General features: G+C 43.5%; 1 protein-coding gene across 2 annotated transcripts in view; it reads right to left on the bottom strand.

The window, feature by feature from the left end:
• SMAP1 (small ArfGAP 1) overlaps nucleotides 1-19788 on the bottom strand; it is a 592387-nt gene that overhangs the window by 61214 nt on the left and 511385 nt on the right. For both annotated transcript variants that reach the window (XM_082249786.1, XM_082249787.1), the window contains 2 exons: nucleotides 15109-15274; nucleotides 5441-5769 (listed from right to left, as the gene is read on the bottom strand). In XM_082249786.1, the coding sequence (XP_082105912.1) occupies nucleotides 5441-5769; nucleotides 15109-15274 (495 nt within the window). The remainder of the gene's footprint in view (nucleotides 1-5440; nucleotides 5770-15108; nucleotides 15275-19788) is intronic.

Genomic DNA, 19788 nt, shown 5'->3' with positions numbered 1-19788 from the left:
GTGATATCAAATGCACTCCGCCTGTGACCAATACAGGAAACATCGCCTCTTCCTCCAGCGTGGCGCTGCTACACTTCTCCTAGCCAGCATTTCCCGCCAGCAGCACACACAGCAGTACCAGCCAGAGCCAGCAGTACCAGCCAGAGCCAGCAGTACTCACAGCAGTACCAGCAGTACACACAGCAGTACCCACAGCAGAGCCAGCAGTACCTACAGCACAGTACCAGCCAGCAGTACCCACAGCAATACCAGCCAGCAGTACATGCCAGCAGTACCAGCCTGAGCCAGCAGTACCCACAGCAGTACCCACAGCACAGTACTAGCCATCAGTACCAGCCTGAGCCAGCAGTACCCACAGCAGTACCAGCCAGCAGTACCCACAGCAGTATCAGCCTGAGCCAGCAGTACCATCCAGCAGTACTCACAGCACAGTACAAGCCAGCAGTACCAGCCTGAGCCAGTAGTACCCCCAGCATTACCAGCCAGCTGTACCAGCCAGCTGTACCCACCAGCAGTACCTGCCAGCAGTTCTTTTCAAAACTTACCACCACAAAAAAGTCGACTGCGCTCCAGACTGACCGACGCAAACCTGGAAAACCAGTTGCGAGTAGAAACATCATCAATACCAGCTAATATCACACACCTCACCAAAGAGAAGCAGTTGCAGCCATCACATTAGGGGTGAGGTAATTAAATGTTTGACCAAATATAACAGGCACATTTTTAAGGTGATAATTTTGTACGGCCCCCGAATGGTTTTATAAATACCTAAATGGCCCTTGGCAGAAAAAAGGTTCCCCACCCCTGCTATAAAGGATCAGAGCGCTGATTTTCTTTATTTCATAAGTTATTGTGGTATGTGGCGACACTACTGAATTGGCTGCTCAATCCTTGGTGTTCCACCTTTATTCTTTATTTACATCCTTCTCATGTTTGTACGTCTTATACCCAATAGTAGCGCATAGGTTTACCCCTCCTACTTTCTGAGACAGTATATTACTGCATTTTAAACAGTATAGACACTTAGTTTTGATGTTTTACATAGCTATACCTTCAAAAGGAGCAAGCCTAAAGTGATCTAGAAGGACTTCATTTTCTGACCAAAGTTCCACTTTAAGGCAGGAGAAAATATTTTTAAGATTGGTTATAGTTAACACAGTATTCTAAACACTTCTATCCTTTACAATGAAGGAAACTGCCAACTTAACCTCTGTCTCATCTGCTGTTGCCTTGGTACTGCACATGTTATCAGCTATGACAACAGACACTTGATGGCTTGACAGTTCAACTGAGAGCTAACACAAGCACACTAATAACCAACAGCTATTAATTAAAACATGCCTTGAATGTAAGTAATTTGAAAAACTCTAAAATTGGTTTGTTTCATTTCACTTTGCTATGGGTAGCAATCCTTTACTCTAGAAAAATGTCTGGTGGAGGCCATTTTACCACTCACACCAGAACATTCAAGTGTAACCCCACTGAGGAGAGTTCAATTAAAAGAAGTGCAGGATTCGGGTGGGTGAGTGAGACCTCCCCGAACTAACCCTAGGTTGTTTACTTTACCAGTGCACTCTGACACTTCAGGCCACCGTTTGCATGAATTGTGTTTGTGATGTTCTTCGTCCTTTGTCTTTCCAATATATGGGGGGGGGGGAGGGGTTTCTCCCTTTAGACTAGAGTTGGGGCATAGGAAGCATTATGGGTGTTGTGATTTTGAGGTTGCCACTTGTACAAAACACATGAGACCTGTTTTTATGGATGCAGATTGACTCTTCTTACTTTATTCTTTGTACTGTTTTAAGAAATGTAAAATAAAGCTTGCATATAAAAAAATAAATAAAAAAAACAATCATACTCACCTATGTAGCTGCAGCATTGATCTAATGCTGCAGCTGTCTCCCGCTGATCTAAGACCAAGAACGGAGTGATCACATGACCGCTGACCGTTCAGTTCTTGCTCTTCACTGAGCAGACTGTCAGTCACCAGCTCTTTGCTATATACCTCCAGGGCTCACAGGCCGTGGTGTGGAGTGGCTGGCCCAGGCATACAGTGATGCACTAAGAGGCTGAGCCAGCTGCCGGTCAGGCATCTGGGTGGGTCCCGATAATATACTCGGGATCTCTGAAGAGTCTTGACCGGTTCTGTGACATAAGTGCCCTCCTGTGACCCACACGAGAAGTATTGCCAAAAGTGCTTTGGCCATATTTCTCCTTTAACCTGTCCTGTAGACAGAGAAGAAAAGGGAAGAAAAAGGATATCTTTACCACGGGAAGGAAAATAACCTCTTAGAAATTTGACACTAAAACAATTGTCCCAATTTAAAGATTTCCTGTTACAGGTATATTTTAAATATTTAGAATTTTGCTCACTTCCAGTATCACCAGGACAAGTAAAGGGTGCGGATCTCTGCAGTGATACAGCAATAAACCAAAATAGACAGGTGTTCTAATCCTTCATTACTCTAAAACAAGATAAAGTTTTGGCTTTAAAAAAAACTTTAAAGGGTAAAGTTTGCCTTTTGAAAAAAGTAAATGAATGCATATATTGTTGCAGGAACACAAATGTATAACTGTTTTTTTTTTTATTTTTTTATAAAGGAGTCTGCAGAGCATTGCACCTGTGATCAAGTAAATAGCGTGTGCAATATCAGGCTCCTAAAAACATGTCCTGCAGTTTTGTGCCAATACCTCTGTATAGGCCAAGGGTATTGAATTACAATTCACAGAGGTCCGGTCAGTAAAATTTTCTTCTAGCAGGAGTCCAAATATCATGTAGCTACCGTCGTGCATTTTCGCATGTGCAAAATGGCATGTTGCTGCAGCACCATGCAGCTTAGCGTGGTGGAATTTTTTTAAAAAAGGTAAAGGACTTCTTTCTGTGTTTCTTGCAGGTATTGCAGCCCATGTGTGCACCTAATGCACATGCACAGATCCTAACCTATTCTTACATCAGCGTCCTCAGTCCCCACTGCACATCACAGTCCTCTCCCCTTCCCATCAAGATCCCCTCTCGATGGGTGTCCTCCGCTCCCCTTTACATCACCAACCTCCACCCCTTTGACAGTAGTGTTCTCACACTTCCTTGAAATCAACCCCCATTAACAGTAATATCCTCTGCCCCCATTTACATCACTCCCCCACATTACTGTCCTCAGCTCCCCCCCCCCACATTCCAGTCCTCAGCCCCCCCCCCCCACATTCCAGTCCTCAGATCCCCCCCCCCCCCACATTGGTGTGGGATTCAGCCAGTTCCCACCGGTTCGTTGGAACCTGTTACTAACATTTCACAAGTTCCCCGAACCGGTGCAAGTCAGAGATCGGGCTGGTCCGTTATTGCCACCCAGCCGGTAATTTATTTGGGGAACCCAAGCAATTGCCGGTATTTTTTATTGCAGCATCTGTGCGCTACACTGGTAGCTAGGATGGCCAGCCGCCTGGCGTCTAACAACCAGTGACGTGCAGAGGAGGAGAGGACCAAGCATGCAGAGTGGAGGAGGATCTTCCTTGTCCTCCCCTGTGCCCATTAATGAATGTCTGGCTCCACCCACCTCCTCCCTGCATCTTCACAGTGTGGCCGATGCAGAAGGGAAACTGCCTGACAGAAGACCTCGGAGCAGACACAAACTGATGGTTCGGTGAGTCTCTCCCCCCTCCTCTCCCCCCCCTCTCTACCTCTCCTCCTCTCTCTCTCTCTCCTCTCTCCTCTCTCCCCCCCTCCTCTCTCTCCCCAGGTGCTGTTGGCCTTCTAAATTTTGGGGTCAATTTTTACAGTTATTAGGCAGAGTTTGTCTGTGGTGATGGAGCACTGGATCTGCAACATTGATAGCTGGCACTTGCAGTTCACATACTAGTATATGGACTATTCAAAATATTAATGTGTGTTTACATGTTGATTATTATGACATTTTGTGTCTGAGCATTTATATCACTGAATGGTGTCACTATATTTGTTCTATGCTGTTTTGACATGATTTTAAGGTATAGTACATCAAGTTTTTATTGCAGTTGTATTTTGGTATCCTGACACTTCTTAGTTTCCAGTGTTCTCTCTCTCTCTGTCCCTCCATCCCTCTTTCTTTCCCTCTCTCTCCCTCCCTCCTACTTTTGTTCTTTCTTTCTCCATCCCTCTTTCTCTTATACTCTCTTCCTCCCTCCCTCTCTTTTTTCTCTCTCTCTCTCTCTATACAGGGGAAGGGGAGAGGTTGCTGTGTCCACCACCACTCACTGATGTACTAACTCCCTGCTTTTAATTTAACCAGTTCTGGACCGGAAGATTTCCCCCCTTCATGACCAGGCCATTTTTTGCGATTCGGCACTGCGTTATTTTAACTGAAAATTGCGCTGTCGTGCGACGATATACCCAAATAAAATGTATGTAATTTTTTTCCCCACAAATAGAACTTTGGTGGTATTTGATCACCTGTGTGTTTTTTTATTTTTTGCGCTATAAACAAAAAAAAGCAACAAAAAAAATCCCAATAAGCCTATTTTGATTGGTTTGCACAAAAGTTATTGCGTCTACAAACTAGGGGAAAGATTTATGTAATTTTTCTTTATTTTGTTTTACTAATAATGGCAGCAATCTGCGATTTTTAGCGGGACTGCGACATTGCGGCGGACAGATCGGACCTCTAACTGACATTAGATAAAAAAAAATTACACCATGCTTGAAATTCGGAACTAGTTACTAAAAGTTTTGAATCCCACCACTGCCCCCACATTCCAGTCCTCAGCTCCCCCCACTTTGATGTCCTCAGCCTGAAATTCTTGGCATCCCCCACCCCCACATTCAGTCCTTAGCTTGTTTAACTTCATCTCCCTCACTGTCCTACCTTACACAGACAGATCGGAGGGAGACATGCTGTGCTGTCTGGGTGGAGGCGGGTGTTGCAAGATAGTGATTGGCTGCTAGGACTGCCCTTCATCCTAGCAGCCAATCACCAGCTTCTTATCCTCAGGCAGCTTCACCCTCCATCCAGAACTGTCCCACCTCCCGCTGTCAGCTCTGAGAGGATTACAGAGCAAGGGCAGGGGGAAGAAAAGGTTTCTAAATGGCGGGACCGCGACAGTCTGAATGGGAGAGTGACTCGGTCCGCATTTGGGCCTGCGGTCTGCCATTTAGTAATGCCTGGTATAGGCTTTCAGTTACAAAGCTGGAGGAAGTGTAAACGAGCTATAAGAGTCCTCATTAGCATCCTCACAGTTCATTGAGCACTACAAGCTATCTGTCGTGGTGGCAGATGGGACTTCTAGTTCTAAATTTATGGCTATGGGTGTAACATGTAGCATGATGCAAAAGGTAAATAAAACCTTTAACGACCATGCAAGCCAAATACATTATACATTTGTAATTATATAGATGACACGGTTCATTGTTTTTAGTAAAGCACAGCAAAGGGTAAATGACAAAAGGCAGGGATCGACTATTTTTTTTTACCTGTGAAAGATTCCAAGGTGTAGGTTGATTTTGCTGCATCCCAAATTTGTTTGGAGGTGTTCCTATATTGCTAACCATCGTTGCTTGTGGACCCATCATGTTAGGAGGGAGTCCCATTACTCCAGATGGAGGATTTCCCACAAATCCATTTGGAATACCCATGCCAACCATCATTCCAGTATTCTGTCCCATTGCAGGCATGGCTTGTCCCATCATGTTTCCCATCATTCCAGCACTTGTAGGAACAGCTACTCCCATTGGCGGGAAAGCTTGGAAATTGCTTGTGGCCTGGGTGGAGTAGGGGATTGCAGAGGAACCCATGAACATGCCTATATTTAACAAAAAAACATTGCAGTTATTAGTGCAGCTAGATCAGGGGATGTAACTAGAAATCATAGAGCCACATACAGTAGAAAAACAAAACAAAAATAAATGCTACCGCAGACTGCACAACCACATTGCCACACCGCTGTTCTTTTATTTGTATATATTTATATTCTATTTAACAAAAAATACTCAATGGAAATCTTTTTTTTTTTCTCTTTTCCAGTAGGTCTGTCTATGCAGGGCCATCAACATCCGTGAATGCTTACAGTAGTAGCCACTGGCACCCTTAGCCCTAAGTGGTATTGGCCCTGAAAGCATTTGTGCCTACCAGCCATCCTCGCCAAAGCTTTGCAGTCACATTGCCATTTTCAGACGGGTATAAAAGCAGCAAATATAAGAGCAGAGGTTAGGGAACATTTAAAGGTGATGAATTTTTGTCTTCCCTTCTACTTTAACACACTCATCAAATAAATTAAGGAAAAGAGGGTTATAATTACACAGTGGAATTCTAACCCCACTTTCCCTAGCTTTATTGGTAGTAGAGTAACTATACCCATCCCTTTGCCCATGTCAGAAGTTCCGGAAGTCGGTTAAGGGGTGGGTATATTGGAATATCTTTAAAAGTGACAGATTTGTATATGCTACTATACAAGTTTGAAATAATGCGAGTGGGAGTTTGTGGGATTCATTTTATTCATATTAATGAAGCATGCTACACTATAGTACTCTTTGTTTTGGGTTTTAATGCATGAAATTACTGGTTGCTGGTAGAGGAACATTTAATAAGAACTGCATGAGATCAATGAAGGAGAGAAGATAAGCAACTGGAGTTGGCAATGGATAAATAGAATTCAAAGCTGGTGTAGATCTTATTTTAAGGGGTCAATTCCTTCTGGTGAGCACATGTTTTGGGAGCACAGAGGTGTATTATAGTACATTATTTTCATTCAGCACGGAGCACAGTGGAGGCGTAGAAGGAGAGAGTTTAAAATTGTGTTTCTGGGACATTTAAAGATTTGACACAAGATGATTCTTTTTTGTTTGAATTTTGCACTATAGATTTATGAAAGTTCAACTTTTTTTGCTTATTTTGTACATGTTTATGCTCACATATAAGAAATAACACACTGTGGATTTTTTAAAGAATATATCTTGTTTAGAAAGCACGGCACTATTTTATTATTTTTTTTTTATGTTGCTACTAACAGATAGCCCTGTGTGGTGGGGATAATATGGCATGGTGCACAGCAGCTCATTTTGCTGTATTTAGTCTTTGTTTTTATTTTGGTTTAGCGCAAAATATCTACTTCAGGAGAGTAGAATTTTTTTTTTTTTTTAATTACATCTCATTAGTCCCGAAGCACAGGAAAACATCTATTTACTAAAATAAAGAGAGAAGTTAAGGAATGCAAAAAAATAAAAATGTATACTCATCTAGGTGGATGTATCATCGGTCCGATGCTGCATCTGTCCCCAGCCACTTCTAAGACCGAGAACTGAGCTATTAAGACTACGGAACACTTATTTCTCGGTCTTCAGTGAGCAGAGAGCCAGTGACTGTCAGTCAGTGGCTCTCTGCACTGCCCCTCCAGTGCTCACTAGAGCACAGGACTGTGGAGGAGTCAGCAGCTGGGATCTCTCCAGAGTTTGGACTGGATCAGTGACATCAGCCGAAAGTGGACTTTAGGCCCCTGTCGGCTGAAAAAAGGGTCACAGGAGTGCAGAACATGTGATCCATAGGAGAAGTAAAACCAAAAAAGCTTTGGCCCTACTTATCCTTAAAGGAGTATTTCAGCATTAAGTATCCTAAAACATCACTGTTCTATACAGCCCATCGTTTTAGCTATGCTGTCATATATACAGGACACGATGGACGTCCTGAATCACCTTTGAGGTTACCAACAGAATAGTTTGTACTATGTACATAGGTAGCCTTTATACCTCAATCACAAATGCCAAGAGAATCTGAGTGCCCATGAGGTCTCTGAGACTATGGCTATGCACTTGGGGTTGCACAACTTTTTCTTACAACTGCTTTGGTTTTCTATGGCGAAATGCTTACAGCTTCAGGTCATGACCATGGGCTCCAAGATAGCACCTAGTTATAGCAAACAAGTTCATAGAAGACTTTGAAAAAAAACTTTGAAAGTACTCATAATCTGTACTTCAGTCATCTTTTGTTAGGACTAAGGTAGTTACATAGGTACAAAAATAGTACACCTAATATTTTCTTTATTTGGCACATACGAATAGGAGTACTGTAGTAATTTAGTACTTTCCTGAACTTATGCATGCCAATGATATTACTTATGCACATACATCCCCTTAATGTTGAAATTAGCCAACAGGATGGATGTTGGATAATGGAAACCGACCAATAGGAATAACGTTCTGAAAAAGTTTTCATCCTCAGAGAGGATTACCATTGAGTAAATGAAACTATGCTAGCACAATAAGTAGTACAGAGGAGTTTTAGAATAGAGTTCATGAGATGACAACTGCTTTTTTACCCACTTGCCTTGCCTGGGTACGTATACCCCTTTCCTGACCAGGCCAATTTTCAGCTTTCAGTGCTCTCATACTTTAAATGACAAGTCATGCAACACTGTACCCATATTAAATCTGAGTCCTTTTTTTTCAGACAAATAGTGCTTTTTTTTGGTGGTATTTATTCACCACTGGGTTTTTTGTTTTTTTTATTGTGCTCTAAATACAAAAATTTAGTAAAATAAAAAAAATTCTTTGTTTCGGTTATAAAATTTTGCAAATTAGTAAATTTTCTTCATAAATTCTGGCCAAAAGTTATGCTGCTACACGTCTTTGGTAAAAAATAACCCAAATCAGTGTATATTGTTTGGTCTTTATAAAGGTTATAAAGTTTACAAGCTATGGTGCAAATCATTAAAAATTGATCACATTTGATGTATGGACGGCCTTTCTCATTTTGTGAGACACTAACAAGTAGAAATACCCCCCAAATTACCCCTTTTTCGAAAGTAGACATTCCATGGTATTTAGTAAGAGGCATGGTGAATTTTTTGAAGTTGTAATTTTTTCCCACAATTCTTTGCAAAATTACGTTTTGTTTTTTTCATAAAATTGTCATATTAACACTCTTTTACTGAAATGTTGACATTTTTTCAATTCAATAAAAAAATAAGGCAAAAAGAAAACAGTATGAGCACTGTAGTGGTACTGATGAGCACTGTCGGGCACACAGGATCAAACCAACTCATGCTGCTGTGGTGTTTCTCTCTCCTCTTCTCACACCGATTAAGAATGTGAGGAGAGGAGAGAGAAACACTGCAGGAGTGTGAGCTGAACCAGGCATATCCTGGTTTGTTGACAAAGGGGTCGCTCCATCATTGGACAGATCAATAACATGATAAAGGGCGGCTGTGATTTTCCCTTTACCCCAATTCATGATGCGCCGATCCAACCATCATGGACACTTTCAGGTGAGCGCCCCAGGGGGCGCAGTAGTAAGCGCTCATACAGGAGGCCATTCTATGACGGCCTCCCAGAACTAGCTGGTCACGCTGTATCATTTGGCTATAGAGCAGTTGGCAAGTGGTTAAGCCAAGGGTTAATCTAGGCATGAATTGGAAAAAATTGTCAAGAAGGTTAGGACACAAGATAAGGATTCTCTGCTAAAGTGCAAATGTAAAAAGACATTTAGCATGTCTGCCACCTCTACCTTTTCTTCATGTTCCAGGGCACTTTATTCCATTGTCGATAAGCATTTGCCTGTTCTTTTGAGTAACAGTTGCTTGTCTAACACTTTCTAAGATCCTCCACTATTGTCTTACAAGGGATTCAACAAACTATGTAATGGAGCATGCTGATATTTTTTTTACTACATAAATCCCAAAAAGGCAAATGGCTTTCACTTCTTTCATTGTTTTTGATATTATGCCACTTTTTTTTCTTGCATGGTGTATTTTATGGGTGACCTCCTTCAATATTTGGTTCCAAGGCTCAAAAAAATGCACCAACCTTGGCACACAAAGCATAATAAATTAGCAAGAAAACTCTTCCACTGGCAAACAAGGCTTTAAATCAGCCCTCAAAAATTCCTCTCGCCTGCTCGCATTTTGTGAGTGGAATGATGAGGACGGCGAGTAAGAACAGGGCTGTACTGTAGGGGGAATATGCAGCTCCTCCATTCAGCCTGCCCCTCCTGTCACAAGGCTGTGTGTGTGTGTGTGTTTCATAGCCCAGGAACAGGAGAGGCTGCATCTGCTCTGCCTTCTCCCGCCCCCTCTCTCTCTCCCTGTGCCCGCCCACACACTCAGTGCAGCCCGTGCGTGTGTGAAGGAGATGTGTGGGTGGGAAAGTTTCATTAGCAGCCAGCAGCTACATAGTGAACATCTCTGACTGAGTAAATAAGATGAGCACTGTGACCGGACTTACTCCTCCCTACCCTGTCACCCCCCCCCCCCTCTGTCCCTGTCATCTTCCCCCCGCCACTGCCCCCCCTCTGTCCCTGTCACCACCCTCTGTCACCCCCCTCTGTCCCTGTCACCTCCTGTCTCTCCCTGTCACCTCGCCCCTCTGTCCCTGTCACCCCCCCCTCTGTCCCTGTCACCCCCTCTCTTTGTCACCCCTTCCTTCTCTCTCAGTTTCACCCCCTCTCTCTCTCCCTGTCACCCCATCTCTATCTCTCTCTGTCACTCTCCCCCTCCGTGTCACCCACCCTTTCTCCCTCCGTGTCACCCACCCCCTCCATTTCATCCACCCTCTCTCCCTCCGTGTCACCCCCCTCTCTCGGTGTCACCCCCCTCTCCGTGTCATCTCCCACTCTCCATGTTAGCCCCCTTTCCCTCTCTCCATGTCAGCCCCTTTGCCTCTCTCCCTGTCAGCCCCCTTGCTCTCCCTGTCACCCCCTTTGCGCACGATAACTGTACACATTAAACAAAAATCGTTCATTCTGTTCCCATACGAGAAAAATTGTTGGCGTTTGTCCCTATGGGAATTTTCATACAAAAAGTCAGAATTGCCTGTCAAAAGTTGTGTACACACTGTACGAGAATCATATGAAAGTCCTTTGGATGAAAATTCTTGCCCGATTTTCTTATGATTGTAGGAGCCTTAAGAGTAAAAAAAAAAATCTCTCTCACAGTTTGAGATTGAACGGATTGCTAGAGTCCCCCTTCAAGGGTTTGAATATTGCCATTATATTTGCTCTTAAGTACCTCTACTCCAGAGAATAGGTTTAACTTTGTTTGTCATTCCTCATAATGGAGGTCTCCTAGCTTCATTACTAGCTTGGTTGTCCTTCTATGGACTGCCCTGAAGCACATCCTTACTGAGGTATGGTGACCAAAACTGGACTGCATACTTAAGATGTGGCTGAACGAGAGTTTTGTTATGTTGTAGAATAATAGTTTCATAACCTGAGTATACCCTTTTTTAATGCATGCTAGTAGTCTGCTAGCCTTGTTTTCTGCAGCTTGGCATTGCATGCGAATGCCAAGTCTGTGATCTACTTTTCCTTCCTCAATTACCCCAGAGGTTCTCCCTGTAGCAAGCAACTTGCATGCATATTTTTAGCTCCCAGGTGCATTACTTTACATTTTTCGATATTAAACCTAATCTGCCATAAAGCTTCCCCCCTATTTTAACTAAGTCTTCTTGTAAAGTTGCTATATTCTGTTGAGAAGTTTATTGCCCTTCTTAGCTTTGCATCATCAGTAAACACAGATAGAACTATTTATTATAAACTCTGTATTGATTATGAACAAGTTAACGTAGTTGTAAACCTCCTGTTCAACAATTCCAAAAGACATGCACCATGTTTTAGCCTTTTCTTTAAAAATCAAAAGTAAGTTAGTTGTACCTGAATTTTCTCATCCCTGTGCCTGTCACAGCCCTCTGAAAAACCAGAGCTCAGGAGGCGGAGTCCTGACATCACAGGACTCTCCACCCATCTGTACACTCCCCTCCCCCCTCCTGGCAATCACACTAGCGTGGTGTGAAGGATGCCCTTCTATGTCTGTCTGCATGTTTCCTCTCCCTGCTTTAAAGACTATATTGAGGATTTGTTTATATGTTTGTGACAAACTGCCCTCTTCTGAGTTGCCACGAGTACCAGGAGAGGACTACTTGTCAGCCTCTGTCCTTGGGAGATAAGTGGATCACTTCTCAATTGTCTCCAGGACAAAAGACTGTGTAGAACTGGTTTTGGGCAGACAAGCCATGTGTACAGCCAGGCCAAAAAGACTGGTACTAACTTTGGAACCCCAGGTCCGATTCGTGCCATTCTTTAATAGGTTGTTCCCCTGAATGGATTGATTGTGAATATGTATTTGTATAAAGATTGGATGTATAGTTTTAACGTTACAGCATGTGGGTAAAACTGCATTTTTCCTGCCTGCGATAATTATGATAACCATTGTTTACTATAATTACATCCCAGACAGAAGGGAGGATTTTATGTGGATTGTAACCTTTGTGTTATTGGTTAATGTGTATTTGTTGTGGGTGTCTCCCTTGCATTGGGGCAGGGGATAAAAGAAATTGTAGTTTTAAATGTTTGGTGGCTTCCAGTAAAGGCGTTCCAGCATTCAGCTTTGGCTCATGTGTGGAATTATTCAGCGATACCAGCGATTTCTTATTTGGAGAATTGGGGATTCTTCAACTATTGGGGATTAAGGAATTACAAGGCGGTGAGATACAGCGATACCGTCACACGTGGCTTGAATGCCGAGCGGGACACTGAAGGCAGTTATCCCTGTAAACACAGCATTTGAGGCACAAGGGGTGCAGACTTTCATAGCAGGAGAATGTTGAGCAACTGTGGGGAATCTCTACACAGCGGGACACTGCAGACACTTTGTGCTTATAACTACTAACGGAGGAGGAGGGGTGATATATGCTTTCACTGTCACCAATATTAACTGAGCCAAACATCCTCATACAGATGTAACTGTGTGTAAGACGTGGACTAACCCCGCAGGGTGGGCACGTCTGCTGTGGCGGAGCCAAAATCCGGATGTGGCAACTTATAAGGCAGGGGAGGGTAAGAGGGCGCTACCGGGAAAAACAAAAAAAAAACCCAGAGGGGGCAGCCATTGATGCCCCACACAGAAAAGCGCATAGGGGGCACTGAGCACTGACGTCCCTCCAAGGCTCACAGAGGACCCGCCACCAGGGCCATCTTACTGAATGGGCACACTGGGCAGTTGCCCGGGGGCCCCACTTGCCTAGGGGGCCTCACCTGCCCAGCAACCCAGCCAAGCATTAGTCCTGATTCCCGTGTGCATCAAACCAAACTTAGCAGGTGGCAAGTGCCTGTCGGCGCTGCACTGCTGTCAGGCCACTTGGGCCATGGAGGGGGAGCCCACAACTGCAGGAATGCCTGTCCGCCTCCACGGGAATAGGCACACACAGGACAGTAGAGTCTGACTCCCATCTGTGTGTGGTCAGCCACCCAACTTGGAAGCTGTCATTAGCCTGGCACTGCTGTACCAATAAATATCGCCTTATCAATAATTTGCATTTTTTTATTCTCGTGGGTGATTGTGTAGGCGGGGCCCCAGTGCACTGCATTGCCCGGGGCCTTTAATGCTCTCAAGATGGCACTGCCCGCCACTATCGCCTCACTGATGCAGATAGTCCCGCAAGCAGAAAATCCCATAGGGCCCAACAGCACTATTGAGAAGGGTAGCATAATGGCGGCTGCTGGGTAAAGTGCACCCACCAGATGGGACACAGGGCATGTACAATGCCAGCTTTTGAACCCCATGGGGGGGGGGTTGGAGGTGAACCCTGGAGGGACCGACTACCCCGGGGAGTACCTGCGTCCCACTCACCATCTGGGAAGGAGGGAAGGGGCCATCTAATTCCAAGACAGAACCTCCTCACCCCTGATGTGGGGGGGGGCTGTCGGTCAAGGTAACACTGACGCCGACTTTTGGCGCCAGGCTTATGTGTCCCTGCAAGACGTTTAACTCGCTGGCCGCCCCGGTCCAGGATGGGGCCAGTCGCAGCTGACCCAGTGCGGAGCTTTGGTCTGCGTGTGTTTGCTGGCCAGACTGGGGTGACGCCTGGATTTAGATTATCCAGCCCGTCACCCAGTCCGGCAGTTTATTGTAGATTCTCACAGGAAATAGCCAGGAGGAAAAACTTTTCTATCTAAAAAATTTTGCCAGTAGAAAAAAATCGAATTAGAAAAGGAAAAAATTGACAGGACCAAGATCCCAGCAAGGAACTAGGTCCTTAACTCCTGAATAGTTAGAAAAAAACTGAGTGCCTATATAGCTGAGAGTAGGAGTATACTCCCTGGGACTGCCCATAGGTGTAGTCCAGCTTTTTTTCTGCCTAATGTCCTACGCCTGTAGGGGGTAGTATAACCCAATAATTAAGAAGAATCAGGAGCTGTGTCTGTCAATGAATGAAAGAGAAATTGAGCTATTATTGACCTTATGGTGGCCATACACTATATGAAAAATCGGCCGAAATTCGGTCATTTGGACAGTTAATTTGTTTTTCAGCCAGTTAATGGGCACAAATCGGTAATCGGCTGTGAAGTTTTTAAGCTAAAAAAAAAAAGGTTTGGAAATTTTCTGCAGAATAAACTATGAATTGAAAAGTTAATGTGTTTCTCGTCCAAACTATTTGCAGTAGGTATATGTGAAAAAAACTAACAAAAAATTGATTCATTTATGGCCATTGAAAGATTTATCGGTCATTACAAGATGGCCCGATCGTCTGCTCTCACAGCTGTTTGTTTTTCGGAAATAAGTTTGAACGATTTTTCATTTAGTGTATGCCCAGCATTACTCAACAGTGAAGGTCCATCACAACAGGTGAGGTTCCACCTGAAAGTGGGCACAGAGGCAGTGGACCACAGATTATTTTGGATACTGGTTCTTTTGCATAATATTGGTTGTGGATCTGCATTGACTAGACTGTGTGTGGACACATTCAGATCGCATATTTTATGAATATTACAACACTTTACTTGATCAATATTTTGGTTAGTTACATGTTTGTTTTTTAAAAGGAAAATTGCATCATTTTAATGAGTATTTGAATAAACTTTGTTAGATGTGCACGTGGTCACTTTAATTATTAGGAAATGTAATGAAGTAAATTGTGTGGATAAGGGCAGGCGTCCCACAAATTTGGACAATATAGTGTACATTAGTAGCCCCAATCTCTAACAGAATGCTATGCTCAATACTATATATAAAGCGGAAATTTAATTTCAGAAACCTGAGCAGTTAAACTGAATCATTAAAAGAAACACAAAAAATATAACATACTTCAGATAGCTATGCAGATAACTCTCCTGAATCCTTCAAATCCTACACCAATCACACATATTTAATATTTACCTGTTGTATTTTGCTGCTGCATGTTTGTTGTGCCATAAAGTGACAAGATTGAGTCTTTTGACAAGGGCTTTTTTGGAACTTCTTCAGATTTTGTGGTTTGATCAGTAAATAAATCTAGATCTCCAGAAGCAGGAGGTACATTAGCTGCCGGGGCTGTGGATGTAACCTTAAAGGAAATAAGTAAAATAGAAAAATCAGGTATGCATTAAGATGCAATAAGTTCTCTCACACTGCAAAATAAAAATCAAGAAAACGATATTTACTAAACTGCACTATGCACTTTGTGTTTGGGGGCTTTACAGCATCTAGCTAGATCATGCTTTCCATTAATACAATATATAAGAGAAACTTTTTATTCATTCAGTTAAGCCATACAATAATCAATAAGTCATAGTATCCAGATAGCATGATCAGTAAAAAAAACATTTAATTTTGTGCCACGATAAAACACTATTTAAGACCTTACTAGAGTTTTAACCAGATTAACATAAAATACGCTTATAACAAAGGTTAAACATGACAATATTCTCATGACATTAATAAGACAGAAGATATTAAGATATTATGGAAATCCATTATATTTGTTAACAACATGTCATGTCATATCGGATGTCAGACATGTCCGCTGACATCCGATCCGATAAATCAGGACGGATGGAAACACTATTTTCCATCCACCCAGCGAATCGGATGAGAACGGACCAACGGTACGTTCCCATCGGATTTCCCCCATAGAGATGCATGGGGAACTGACAGCTGTGTCTCCGCACACAGCTAGTCCCAGCAAGGGGATCCCTGTTCCTGTCATTTATGCAGACATGAGGATGAGGAACAGGGATCCCCTTGCTGGGACTAGCTGGATCCACTCCTCAAGCTTCCGATATATATGCTCAAATCTGCATCTAGTCTTCTCTCACCACCATATCTTCCTCTGCACTTCAGCAGTTCATCATTTTTGCAACCAGGTATGTTCTTACTGCTGCAACTCCGACCAAAACTGTGATACTAAAAACTGCTCTCTTTATGTTTGTCTTTAACTCTCACCACTCTCCAAGGGCACCCCTGAAGAAGGAGTTTTTTCTGACACTCCGAAACGCGTCGGGTATTTCACCTGGGGTTTTGTGATTATTTTCCATCTGTTTCATGTGATGTATTACACAGCTTGCCTATTTTTTAATCTTTTGTATTGAACTTTCTAATAAACTTGATAAAATGCAATTTTTTGTGTATGTTACAATTTAGTGCCTAAAAAGTCCCACCCATAGGGGAACCTTTCTCTTTGCCTCACTTCTAACTTGTGTCTGATGGCTGCAACCAAATAAATGTTGGCTGCATCTATCCGTGTGCAGTCTAATTAAACTTTTTAAACCAAAACCTTTCTTTCAAACCACAAAACTGCTATCATTATTCAGTGACAAACTTTGTGTACAATAGAATAAAACAAATGTGACCATTCCAAATGACTATAATTCCATTAGTAGTGCTTTTCTTCTTTCAAATATTTTCCCCTTAAATGTGCTTCTCATATGCTGTAGTTTTTCAACCTTCACCCTTGTGGATTTCAGTTAATACTAGGGCTGAACGATAGTCGATGTGATATTGACTATCGTTCTGCAGGCACGGGCGATATTCATATCGCCGAAGCCACGATATTCAGGCTTTAGGCAGGGCGGGGAAGAAGTCGGGACTCGGGGGGGAGGAGGAGGACTCGCAGTGATTGCATCCGTCCCACACTTCCCTCCCAGCTCTGCCTCTAGTATCCAGCCGACCATTACTCCGCCCTGCTCCGCCCATTGTCTCTCCTGGCTGCATCGGGGGCGGGATCAGGCTGTAATCTTTTTCAATGGACAATGGGCGGAGTAATGGTCGGCTGTTGACTAAGAGGGAGAGCTGGGAGGGCTGGAGTACGGGGCGGATTGCATGGCGGCGGAGAGGCTACAGTGTTTGCAGCAGGAGAGGGGGGAGAGACGTCCGGAGCATGGCGGAGGAGCACCGCGGGACAAAGGCTGCTAACGACAGCCTGCTTCCTCTACACTCTGGCTCCCACACAAGGCTCGGGCGGGAGAAGTTCTACGAGTGTGGTGGATCCCCTGGCAGAAAGCTGAGCTCTGCTAACGGATCCCTCCTCCGGAGACTGTCTGGGAGAAATATCGCGATATAGATCGTTAAAAACAAAATATCGCAATATACTTTTTTCCCCAATATCGTGCAGCCCTAGTTAATACAATTGTGCAGTGACTCCCACCACCTTTCACCACTGCACTTACCTCTAGTTTAGACCTGCCTTCAGGTCTAAAATCGCCGTCCCCTGCTGGCGTTATTTCCAGGCTCCTCAGCTGTTCAATCTCCTTCCACTCTCCTCACTGAGCTGGCTTTGTCTGTATTTCTATTCCTCCACGTCCCCTCAGTATAAAAGATACACTCAGGGAGGAAGTTACGTGATCGTGATGATATGCCTTGGAGGAGTTCGGTGACAGAGGTTTGTGTTTGTGGAACATACGAGAGCATTCGGGAGCTGATGCCCCATTGGATGATTTTTTAAAGCGCACGGTTTTAATGTAAGTGGCTATTACACAATAGGGGTGAACCATTATATACTACAAAATGGGAGTGTATCTTTTATACTGAGAGGACGTGGAGGAAAGGAAGTCCAGACAAAGCCAGCTCAGTGAGGAGAGGAGAGTGGAAGGAGAGTGAACAGCTGAGGAGCCTGGAATAACCCCAGCAGGGGAAGGCCATTTTACACCTGAAAACAGGTCTAAACTGGAGGTGAGTGCGGTGGTGAAAGGTGGAGGGAGTCACTGCAAAATTGTATTACCTGAAATCCACCAGGGTGAAGGTGGAAAAACTGCATGATATGAGAAGCACATTTAAAAGGGAAAAATATTTGAAAGAAGAAAAGCACTACTAACTGAATATAGTAATTTGGCATTGTCACATTTGTTTTATTTTATTGTACACAAGAAAGTTTGTCACTGAATAATGATAGCAGTTTGGTGGTTTGAAAGTAAGGTTTTAGTTTAAAAACATTAATTGGATTGCACAAGGATAGGTACAGCCAGCATTTATGATTTTAAACTGATAACCTGTAAAAACTTTTAAAGGATTGGCTATGGAGATTTTTAGATACTGTAGTTTGGCGCCATTCCACTGGCGTACACAATTTAAAGTGTGACATGTTGGGTATCTATTTACTTGGGGCATCATCTTATGTTTTACCAAAAAAAAAAAATGGGTATTATATTGGGTTTGTGCGCGCTAAAGATGGAAATCTTGCATCTGCTTACTTGCCAAGTAGTTTTGAATATTCAATCTCATCTCCACCCATAAAAAATTACTTCAGTGTCAAATGGAGCCTTGTGTGCTGATAATCCCTTCCCTGCTTTTTAAATCACTTGAGACCCCAGTTTCACGTCATAACTCCTAGATCTATTTCAGCTGGCCACTTACTATTCTGTTCTAATTCACCACTCACCTTTAGTTTTAGTTACATTTCCGATAATGTAGAAGTAGTCAATAATCCAACAGGGATTGTGGGACACCCTCACAGCAACCAAAAAAAGATATGCACCCTTGTGAATTAAATAGTATCTTTTCCATTTGTAAGCAGCAGAGTAGACAGTGATAGGTATGGTTGTGTTCAAAATAATATCAGTTCAACATCTCTAACCAGATCAATTACTGTTGTTGTATAAATTATATTTCTATGTGGCAAAAAATGTACCAACAGTCATGACATGCATGCTGCTGATCCTGTGTAATTGAAAGGGGCATGTTCAAAATAAGAGCAGTAAAGAGTTCAATTAGTGAGGTCATTCAGTCTGTGAAAAAACAGGTGACAAACAGGTGGCCCTTATTGAAGGACGAAGGCAGCAAATACCTGCTGGGTATAGTGCATTGTAGTAAAATGTGTCGTTCCAGACATTGTTCAGAAGAACAACGTACTTTAATAAAAAGCTGACTGGAGAGGGGGAAACATATAAAGAAGTGCAGAAACTGATTGGCTGCTCAGCTAAAATGATCTAAAATACTTTAACCACTCTGCAACCGCTCACAGTAATACTACTGCGGCAGAGTGGTTCGTTATCGTCCAGTCACGTAGTATTAACGTGACTGGACACTCCCCCTTCTGGGCGGCGCTTGCGCGCCGCCGGAGGCTCGCTCCCGCTGTTTTCATTCACAGCGGGAGTCGGGCCAGGGGAGGAGCAGCGGCGATCGCCGCTGCTCTTACCCGATCGTCGGGGATCGAGTCTGGAGATCCGCCCGCCTGTGTAAACACAGCGGGCGGATCTCCATAGTGACAGGGAGTGACAGATCGGACTGTTCAGCATAGCTGGACATCCGATCTGTCCATGACTCACTCAGTCACCTCCCCCCCTACATGTCAGTAAGCACCAGGCATACATTAACCCCTCCCTCTCCAATAAAATTAACCCCTTCCCTGCCAGTGTCATTTTTACAGTAACAGTGCATATTTATAGCACTGATTACTGCAGTAATGTCACTGGTACCCCCAAAAGTGTCAAAAATGTCAGTCAGGGGTCCGGTCTGTCCGCCGCAATGTCGCAGTCCCGCAAAAAAAATCGCAGATCGCCGCCATTACGCGTTAAAAAAAAAACACCAAAAATGACAGAAATCTTTCCCTTTGTTAGTAAACGCAATAACTTTTGCGCAAACCAA

The sequence above is a fragment of the Pelophylax lessonae genome, assembly GCF_965119305.1.
Source record: "Pelophylax lessonae genome assembly, chromosome: 3".
Lineage (NCBI taxonomy): Eukaryota > Metazoa > Chordata > Amphibia > Anura > Ranidae > Pelophylax > Pelophylax lessonae.
This window is presented reverse-complemented; position numbering and strand designations above follow the sequence as displayed.